Genomic DNA, 10,394 nt, shown 5'->3' on the forward strand with positions numbered 1-10,394 from the left:
GTAGCTGATTACCGGCTGTGGATCTGGCACGCGTATTTTGGGGTAGCCGGGTCGAACAACGACCCCAACGTTCTGAACTCGTCTCCCCTCTTCAACGAGAAGTGCCAGGGCGTCGGTCCAGCCGTCTCGTTTGTGGCCAACGGCAACCGGCATGATATGGGCTACTACTTGGCGGATGGGATATACCCTAGGTGGCCTGTCTTTGTGAAGACGATGAGGCACGCAAGTGATGAAAGGAAGGCCTACTTTGCGGAACGACAGGAGTCGGCGCGCAAGGACGTGGAGCGCGCATTTGGTGTGCTCCAGTCTCGATGGGCAGCAATTAAGGGTCCAACGCGTTTGTGGGATGTCACATGCGTATCCCAAATAATGTACGCCTGCATTATCCTGCACAACATGATCGTCGAAGACGAAGGCGTACAACTGACTAGTTGGGCCAATGACGATGAAGCCGGTCCAAGCCACGGAACGGCCACCCCTAGCGTACGACGTGGGGTACCTCTCGATGAAGCCGGCCGCCTCAAGGAATTTGCCGACATGCGCCAAGTGGATGCTCATATTCAACTCCAAAAGGATATAATTGAAAAGTTGTGGGCACTGAGGACTGCACGGCGATAGTTTTTTTTCTTTATTATGTACCTTTTTAAATGTAATTTTTTTTTATCTATGTACCTTTTTAAATGCAATTAATGAATTTTCCCGTATATGTCTCGTAAATTTAATTTCATAATTTAATCGTAATTTTAATTCCGTAAATATAGTATATTTTGAATTATTTTTTTTGCGGCTGGCTTATTATGGCTGACCTAATAGCATTGGAGATGCTTTTATTATTTCCAAAAACCGCTAATAAAATGCGTAAATAATATTCCCGCCAAAGCCATTTCGTGAAATATCACTGGGAATCCGTTCCAATCCCAAGCTCTAAAACTCAGCTATGCAGATCCCGGTGATCGATCTCGCGCCCTACTTGGAATTCTCCAGTAATTCTTCTGGCGCGGAGGCCAATTCGAATCTGAAGAGTCTATGCTCGGAGGTCAGCCGAACCCTAAAAGAGACGGGGGCTCTGCTTGTTAAGGATCCGCGATGCTCCGCCGAAGACAACGATCGCTTTCTCGACATGATGGAGAAGTATTTCGAAATGCCCGATGATTTCAAGCGCCGCCAGGAGCGTCCGCACCTCCATTATCAGGTCGTTTACTTCCTGATTCACTAGTGTGTGTTTTTTACTTCAACTGATTTCGAATTGGGTATTGACAATTGGAATTAGACACTTATAGGTTTTGGATTGAAGTAGATTCTGGTGTCTCAATTAGGTTTTGTTAAGTGTTTTTGCGTTTGATGGCATTGGTATGTATGCATTTTACATCTCGGCTCCATTACCATAATCAATTGTGTTTTCTTCAACGAACATCTTTCTTTTGGGAATTTTGTCTCATCTTCAATATAAAATAAACCAAATGTATGATCAATATGGCTTGGTTTGATGATCTCTGCTGGTATTGTGGGTGGAAAAAATAGTGAATTTGATTGCTTGGAGTGGTATTAGAGTAAGTCACAAGAATTAACAGAGTAACCACATACCTCTGTATCAAAGAAGCATATTTGGACAAGTTTATTTGTTCCTTAGTGATTACTATCTGTTAATTTGTTCAAATATCATTTCTTAACCCCCTACGGAAAGTTCTTTTTTCTTTTTCTCGTTTGGCTGGGTGCTACTCAAAACTTGCATGATCACTTGTTCTCGTCCAATAAAAAATGGAGACTTTTCTAAGTTGTAGCAAAGTGTCAGTAGTTCTCTCCTAAAGTTAATTAGGTTGGCATAGGCATACATCTGTGATAAGAATTACAATTTGTGCAAAATGTAATTATGTAATTATAAATAACAGATGTTTCCTAATACTATATCATAAACATGTTATATTTTGTAGAAGCATTGTTGACCATACAACAGCTGTCATGCTACTTCCGGTATAAGTATGAAAGGACTGTAAAACAAGAGAAATCTGTGGATTTGTCAGCTAGTATTTATACATGTCTTATTTTTGTTTGAACACTTTTTTTGGTCATAGACTTACCTGCACATAACGTGTTAGTAAGTTTTTCATTGAGCTTGTGTTCTATTCTTATGTTCTTCTCTCCCTAATCCATTTTGAGTTCAATCTAGATAATGATGGGATTATTTAGTTCATATTTATGAACTTCATAATGGCTATATCTTGAATTATATTTGTTTGGAGTGACTCCCTGTAAGGTTACTTATTTGCTTCTCTCTATCAATCAATTCTAATTGCGATGTTGATGTTATGTTTACTCAGGTTGGAGTAACACCTGAAGGAGTTGAAGTACCCCGTAGTTTAGTGGATTTAGAAATGCAAGAGAAGCTAAAATCGATGCCAACAGAATCTCAGCCTTCCAGACCCGCTGGACCTGACCCTAAGTGGCGGTATATGTGGAGGGTTGGTCCACGGCCATCAAGTACCCGCTTTAAGGTCAATCTCTTAATGGTGTTCTATGACTCTTGTTTGTATGGTTCTTATGCCTATACATATTTTTTTGGCAGGAACTTAACTCTGAGCCTGTCATACCCGAAGGATTTCCTGCGTGGAAGGACACCATGGATTCATGGGGTTATAAGATGGTGTCTGCGATAGAGGTATGTGTCAGATTCCCTGTTCTTGTTTTGCATGGTTAGTACTACATTACTTACCTCTTTCATGTCATGACATTCTTTGTTAGGTTGTCGCTGAAATGGCAGCAGTTGGATTTGGCCTGCAGAAAGATGCATTCACTTCTCTTATGAATCTGGTTAACTCTTTTTAATCCTACTACTTTTTCATCTCATATATTACAAATGCATGACTACCACACTGAACATCTACTCAAATGTTGGGTGTGGTATGTGATCTTTGCTGTGTCAGGATGCAAATCTGTTGTACTTGTGTAATTTCGTTACCTCAAACATTCTTTATGTAAAAATATCCGCTTTTCATTTCCAGGGACCGCACCTACTTGCTCCAACAGGAAGCAATCTAAAACGTCATGGCCAAATAGGCACTGTATTTGCAGGGTATCATTATGACCTCAACTTTCTTACTATTCACGGTAGGAGCAGGTTCCCGGGTCTAAATATATGGCTGAGAAATGGACAAAAAATGGAAGTTAAAGTTCCTGTGGGATGTCTTCTCATTCAAACCGGAAAGCAGGTGATTTCCTAAGTATTAGCATGTCTGAAGATAAATACCTATGGTTTACATGTTTGTGGAATGTTAACTTTTTCATTTTTGTTTTGTTTAGCTAAAAGATAAGCACAATTAACTCATGCTACGAAAACCATATTGATTCACTGTTGCTGATGGGACTAATATTGTTACTGTTGAGGATGAACTTGAGAAGCATTACTATTAAACCTAATGTGTTTCTTACTTTGCTGTTTAATAGTATCTCCCAATTAGCTGAGCATTAATTTGAGGTGTGAACTTTGGATCTTTCCTAGTACTATTATTTTTCTCTAATATTCTAATGGAGTTTTGGTATGCAGATAGAATGGTTAACTGCTGGAGAATGCATAGCTGGCATGCATGAAGTTGCCGTGACTGATCGCACAATTGAAGCAATGGAAGTAGCTTCAGAGAAAAACCGCAGCCTTTGGAGAGTTTCCTCAACAGTGAGTTGATGCTCTGTGTCATTCCTGCTCTTCTGCTTTGCTACGACCTTGAAATGAAATGACTTGCTAAAATGCGTCTTTTTCTTTAATGGCCTAGCTTTTTGGGCACATAGCGTCGGATGCAATTTTGAAACCGCTAGGCCATTTTGCGGAGTCACCGCTAGCCTCCAAATACCCTCCTATGTGTGCTGGAGAGTTTGTAGAACTGGAGCTCGCAGTTATCAATCTCAAAGGAAGTAAAGAAGAGGCTTCGTAATTTGCGGCTGGAGACTGGTTGATTTATTTCCAAATAGCTGTGTGTGTTGTGTCGTTGATTACTTGAATCAATTGGTGGATTGATAATATTATCTTTTGATTTCGATGAATGAAATGAAACTTTCAAATTTCAATAAAACAAGGCCTATTATATGATTTACGAGGAAGATAATGTTACATACAGCTTTGTTACTTGAAAACTACCAAGATGAAGGATTAGACTATGATGTTCTACAACAGCTAAAGTTGGTTGCAGTAGGCACAGGTTCCTGTCCAGGAACGACAATCTTGGTACCCTGAAGTAGCGCTTCATTTCCTGCGGATTCTGCTTCGTTAGCAACGAGCGATTTCTTGCTGATGACACGATAAATCTCAGTCAGGACAGTCAGGAAAGCTTGTTCAACATTTGTTGCCTCAAGTGCTGATGTTTCCATAAAGTATAGGTTCTCCATCTCGGCGAACTCTTTAGCATCTTCAGTTGCTACATCTCTATGTGTTTCCAGGTCAGATTTGTTGCCGACGAGCATAATGACTATATTCTTATCAGCATGTCCCCGCAATTCCTCAAGCCACCTAGCCATATGGTCAAATGATTGACGGTTGGTTATATCGTAAACGAGCATTGCCCCTAAAGCTCCTCTGTAATAGGCACTGGTGACTGCCCTATATCTGATTCATTGAGCAAGTGAAAGAATCAGTAAACTGGAATCTGTAAAACTGACTTTCCTCTCTTCCTTATCATCAAAACGAATTACAAGCACAAACCATATAAACCTTGTTCTAATCTAAACAACTTCCAGTTCATTAGGGCTAATAGAAGAGAGCAAGAACTAATCAAGCTGTATGTTAAGTAGAGCAGAGCAACCTAATAATCACCTCTAGCTAGATAATTCGATGCTAGGAGATCAAAATCCTAAAATAACCTGTTGTTACACTATATTGCATAATTTGCATTAGTTATTAACTGTGTGAAAACAAAGTAGAATATATAAAAATGAATAGAGAAATAAAAGCAGTGTCCCAAATCTGGGCCTTGACAGTTTTGTGATCGATGTCAAGTGTGCGCGTCTGGAACTCAACTCCGATGGTGGACTTGGAGTCCATACTGAATTCGTTCCTTGCAAAACGCGCCAGCAGCTGCGATTTCCCAACCGCAGAATCGCCGATCAACACGGTTTTGAAGACGTAGTCGACTTTGTTGACATCGCTAGCTACAAAAGAAAATATGCACAAAAGGAAGATGATGGAAATTACGATAACTATTTCAACAACACTCATTTATTGACTCCTCTAATGCCTATTGTTTTCATTTCAAACTAGTAGTACAGTTTATTGTTCAATACTTTCAAAATCTAGTTGCTATATGGGTACTTGATTGAAATTTTCGATGTACTATATGCACTAGTATGATACACAATTGGTCGCATAAAAGTTTCATTTGATTTGGGCATACATTTAAACATTAGTTGAATACTGACTGAATTGCATGTTTGACAATGAGACTTTTAATTAAAAATGAAAGAAATATCATATGGAGTACAAAATATTATTAAAATAATTATGATTAGTAATATACTGGTTGATTACAATTAGGTACCGAGTATAATGAATGTATTAATAACAAAAATATTCCAAAATGGCAAAATTGACTTTTAATTGTGCTAATTTTTAAAGTTGGGCTGATCCTAATTCATTGGGTCTTTGATACTTTGGACTGCGGCTGGTCCTAAATTTTAATATTCCAGCTCTACTTGGGAGGATCATGCTTATATATAGATATATGGTACGTATTTTATTTGCATATACAATATACTCTTTATATTGACATGGTAGATCATACAAAAATTATTCAAATAATTCTTGTTTAAGTCAAGCAAATTATTATTATTATTTTTATCATCATCATTACTATTATTATTTTATCATAATCTTACTAAGTCTAATGCATTTTGCTAATTTGTTATCCAATAGTTCAATCCAAAGAAAACAATAATCAATTCTTTGATATGAAATTACAATTGCAGCAGGATTAGATTAGACAAGAATAAAGAATCTCCAAGGAACTTTCCATAAAAGATCACAATTATTACTGAATCTAATTCCGTATTCTATACCATCATCTTCCCATTCTTTATACATAATGATATCCCACTCCACTTCTCATTGTAATAATTCCATATTATTCTGTTTTCCTAAATAACTTGCATAACATCTAAACCTGAACTGTATATCCCAATATTATATCAACCCCAACAACTAGAACACAATCACGTAACCAACACGTACTCTCTAAAAGTCTAAGCCCCTTAAATATATATACACAAATTATTCATAAAATCAACCTACATATACAACCATTATCACAATACACTACAGATTAAATCCACATTGTAGGCTACCAAACATTGACAATGGAAATCACTCCTTCACCTACTGGCCAAAACAAGCACGTATACACGACAGCCTCGACTTAGAAGGCAAGTGGAAGAGCTAGCTTATGCTATGATTTGGGAGTTGTTTGTTTCAAGCAAACGCACTTGGCCCTCGTCTCCGTGAGTGTCTGCACAAGAAAGGAGAGAATAATGAGGGGAAGATCATGTGAATCTTGACTACTGAAAGGGACTGATCTCTTCTTCTCTTTAATTACCTCTACTTGACCTTGAAGGTCTTTAATGTATTGAACTGCCAAATCCAACATATCAGCTGTGCTTGTTTGCTGTCATAAACCAATCCACCTTAGCAAAAACATGAAACATGATGTTTTCTTTCTACATTTGGACAAGAAATTAAAGTGAAAACTACCTTGTCCATATTTGGGAAAAGATCTTGCAACTTCTTCATCTTTTCACTAATTTTGGTGCGTCTCACCTAAGATTAATTAGAAAATCATATGATTATGAATCGCGTTTACATGATTGAGCTAATGAGGCAAAGGAAGAGAACAAGAGTTTTTACCCTCTCTGCTATACTTCTTGGATGAGTGGCGCAGCCTCTTTTCGCCCTAATCTGGCAAGGAGTGGTGGTGTCCGGCTGAACTTGCATAAACTTATCCAATTCGGCCATTTCAGAAGCAGTATTAGGCAAGCTCAAATGGTGAACTAAGCCATGGCTTCTCCTTGGTTCTCCATTCTGATCAAACGGATCAACATCAGCAACGGGCCAAACACAATCACTAACATAGTAAGCTTAAAAGGATATTTTGATCGCATATATACCTGGTTTTCCAAACCATTGAAGTTGGAAAACATCTTCACAGTGTCACCACCTCGACTTCTTTTCAAGCTATTGAAAGGAGAGTCATGATTCCACGAGTCCTGAGGGAAGAGGGCGTCGAACTCTCTGGCATTAGCACTTCCCAACTGGCCATTCTCAGGGCTACGCATGCCAATGCTTTCGTTAACGTTCTCAGGTATGGTAGGCATGAACCTCGAGGATGAAGCGGATGAGAAATTAATATGACTGCTCATGCCAGCAGCTGATGATGGTGATGATGATGGAGTAGCTTTTGAATGGTTTTGAGCTCTGTACTTCTCCACCTCTCCCATCATGCCATATCCTATAAAAAGTTTGTTTCAACCAAATACTATAATTTCTTCAAAATAGTACTCCAACTGTGAAATTAATAAAAAAACATAATACTAGAATAATCATTTTTGTGAAAATAATTTCTCATTCCAACTCCCACATCTCATCCTTATCTCATTTCCCAGATCCAAAAATCAGACTAAATAGAGAGGTATGCAGAAAGTGAAGCAAGCATGAAAATGAGCAGCAAAATTACCATTGAAGAATCCAGCAGGAGAGCTGGTCTGCCTCACAAGATTGGGGCCATTATTGATCCTCGAATTAACCAAATTCTCCATCCCAACGGAATAAGATCCGACGACAGGCCGGGGCTCCGATTCGGCCTCCTGCTTCAGATGATAATGCATCTGATTCCCGCTCTTCTGGTTCGGATCACGCGGTCCATCCATCAGCGCCGACAGCAGAGCTTCCGATTCGTCGCCGCTGCTGCTGTTCTCACCAGTCGAATCCAATAGCGCCGCCAGGAACGAGCTCGGCGCCGATCGGTACCGCGCTAGCCCCTGCTGCTGCTGAAGCTGAGCTTGATTCACATACAAATCGGACCCCATCGGATTTGAGAGAAGAAAGCTGCTGTTTCTGCTCATATCTCTCGTGATCGCCTCTGAGCTAAACATAATACTAATTACTACTAATGGAAGCTCCGAGATGAGTAGATTTTGAGGGGGGTGAGGTGAATGAAAACAAGTCTGTGGAAATCTACAGGAATTTTTGCTTTCTTGCTATTTTTGTATCCATCTGAAACATGATAGAATCACAGAAATAGCAAAATTGGAAATGGCAGAGCAGAAATCATTAAATTGTTACTCCATTCATATTTATTGACCCCACATTTGTGAAGTGCCCTCGCTTTTATCTTTTATTACAAATCGATATCGTTTACCGACATCACCCGGTCGTGTATTTACTAAATAGCCCTTTCTTTATGGGCTAATATCTAAACACCACTCAAAATAATGTCATACCTAACTTCTACTCCCTCCGTCCCGGCTAAGATGACACATTCTTTAGCCGGCACGAGATTTTAGGAGTAGTTGATTAATGTCTTTAATTGGAGAGAGAAAAGATGGATGAAAATATTAAAATAGAGAGAGAAAGAAATGTGAATATTTTAATAGGGATGAGAAAAAAATGGTTGAGTGTATTAATTGGAGAGAGAAAGTTTCCAAAAAAAAGGAAATGTGTCATCTTGGTTGGGACAAACTAAAAAGGAAAACGTGTCATCTTAAGCAGGACGAAGGGAGTAGTAGGGTTAAGACTAATTAATTACGTAGGATATATATAGCCTTCAAATCTTGATCCGGGCTTGGGGATTTTATCTATTTTCTTCATTAGTCTCTTCTTTGACCTATGACCAGTGGCGGATCCAGGATTCATAAACGGAGGGGGCAAAATATATATTACTATCTCCATCCACTAAATTTGTCTCACTTTGACCCGGCACGAGTTTTGATAAATGTAACGGAAAGCGAGTTGAAAAGGTTAGTGGATTGTGTGTTCTACTTTTATATATTAGTTTTATAATAAAATGTGAGTAGGAATGAGTTAGTGGAAGATGAGGTTCACTACCAAAAATGGTAAAAGTGAAATGAGACAAATTTTGGGGGACAGATAGAAATGGAAAAATGGGACAAATTTTGGTGGACGGGGGTGGTGGTAGATTGGTTTAGGGTGAAAATGACAATTTTTTTCGATTTTCGGGGCGACCTCGGGACAAACAGTGGGGTTCCGGATAAGAAGAAATTAGTCGCACGGAGGGGGCGACCGCCCCCTCCTGCCCCTCTAGATCTGCCACTGCCTATGACGGATTCAGGAAACAGAGCCGTGGGGTCATAGATAGTGAAGAATATTGTTGACGTCGGATGGCAGGGGCGGTGCATTGGCTGTTGCTGGCAATGGTGACGATGGACGAAGAACGGAGGTGAATTCCAACCCGGGGTGAAGCTGCTGCATCGATAGCTCTAAAGCACGACCAGAAGTGGACCCCACCTTGTTTTTTCACCACTTGTTAAGTGTGGAGTGTTTGTCTTCATATATTATCGGTTAAGTTAACATCATCCAAACCTTGGAAGCATAAGAAAACTTGGCTTAGGGGAAAAGCAAATGCTTGTTTATATGCATTTAGTTGACCAATACATGTGTGGTTTGGTTTGGTTGCTCCATCATATTTTGACTGTGGAAAGGCAGTAGGCCGGTTGAATCCTGTACCGCTATACTGAATATATAAGCTAGCTCTAATCATAAATTAATGAATTTAGTTATGATATAATAAACTTTTTTGTGAGTTAATTAGAATCGTTTATTTTTAGTTTCAATTTTAAACTACACTTATTCTCTATAGTTATATTGGCAAATTAATTTTAAATTTGATGCGACAACTACACTTTTCAAGCAATGCACTATACGATATGTGTGTACACATTTTACAGTAAAATATTGTAATTTTTTAAAAGAAATAACTATTAACTATTTACCGTATAATGTACTTTCTCCGTTCCATTAAATATGCAACATTTGGGAATCGGCATGAGATTTTATGCAGAATTGTTTTGTGAGTTAATAAAGAGAGGGTAAAGTAAGAGAGATGAAAAAATAGAGATAGAATTATGTCTATTTTAGGAAACGTTTTATTTTAATTAGGACAGTCCAAAAAGAAAAAACATTTCATTTATAACGGGACGAGGGAGAGGAAGTATATTCTTAGTCAAATATACGGTGGAAAGTTAGTGGTTAAAAAAAATAACTATTAACTGAAAAATATTCTGAGTTTAAAAAGGAGAGCCTAAATATAATGGATAGATTTATGGATAGAAGTAGAACATACATGTAATAATGGTGGCTACTGGCTAGTTACCAAAAATAGGATGAATAATGTTTAGGGACAAATGAA

The 10,394-nt window shown here is 38.6% G+C and overlaps 3 protein-coding genes across 3 annotated transcripts; 1 reads left to right on the plus strand and 2 right to left on the minus strand.

The window, feature by feature from the left end:
* The first annotated feature begins 878 nt into the window (after nucleotides 1-878).
* Nucleotides 879-4,085, plus strand: LOC125193112 (uncharacterized). Its single transcript, XM_048090855.2, has 7 exons — nucleotides 879-1,192; nucleotides 2,319-2,492; nucleotides 2,564-2,656; nucleotides 2,740-2,808; nucleotides 3,000-3,206; nucleotides 3,542-3,667; nucleotides 3,765-4,085. Exons 1-7 carry the CDS (start codon nucleotides 938-940, stop codon nucleotides 3,921-3,923), a joined length of 1,083 nt encoding a protein of 360 aa, XP_047946812.2. The 5' UTR covers nucleotides 879-937; the 3' UTR covers nucleotides 3,924-4,085.
* LOC125193113 (ras-related protein RGP1-like) lies at nucleotides 4,051-5,316 on the minus strand. The gene is made up of 2 exons (XM_089070051.1): nucleotides 4,930-5,316; nucleotides 4,051-4,598 (listed from the first exon to the last, which is right to left on the minus strand). Exons 1-2 carry the CDS (start codon nucleotides 5,198-5,200, stop codon nucleotides 4,144-4,146), a joined length of 726 nt encoding a protein of 241 aa, XP_088926177.1. The 5' UTR covers nucleotides 5,201-5,316; the 3' UTR covers nucleotides 4,051-4,143.
* An 896-nt stretch (nucleotides 5,317-6,212) lies between these two features.
* LOC125193110 (transcription factor bHLH130-like) lies at nucleotides 6,213-8,303 on the minus strand. The gene is made up of 6 exons (XM_048090854.2): nucleotides 7,704-8,303; nucleotides 7,138-7,478; nucleotides 6,878-7,051; nucleotides 6,725-6,790; nucleotides 6,570-6,638; nucleotides 6,213-6,482 (listed from the first exon to the last, which is right to left on the minus strand). Exons 1-6 carry the CDS (start codon nucleotides 8,119-8,121, stop codon nucleotides 6,423-6,425), a joined length of 1,128 nt encoding a protein of 375 aa, XP_047946811.2. The 5' UTR covers nucleotides 8,122-8,303; the 3' UTR covers nucleotides 6,213-6,422.
* Between the last annotated feature and the right edge of the window lie 2,091 nt (nucleotides 8,304-10,394).

The sequence above is a fragment of the Salvia hispanica genome, chromosome 4 (genome assembly GCF_029641045.1).
Source record: "Salvia hispanica isolate PSC_SH4W2 chromosome 4, Shi_PSC_v1, whole genome shotgun sequence".
NCBI classification, from domain to species: domain Eukaryota; kingdom Viridiplantae; phylum Streptophyta; class Magnoliopsida; order Lamiales; family Lamiaceae; genus Salvia; species Salvia hispanica.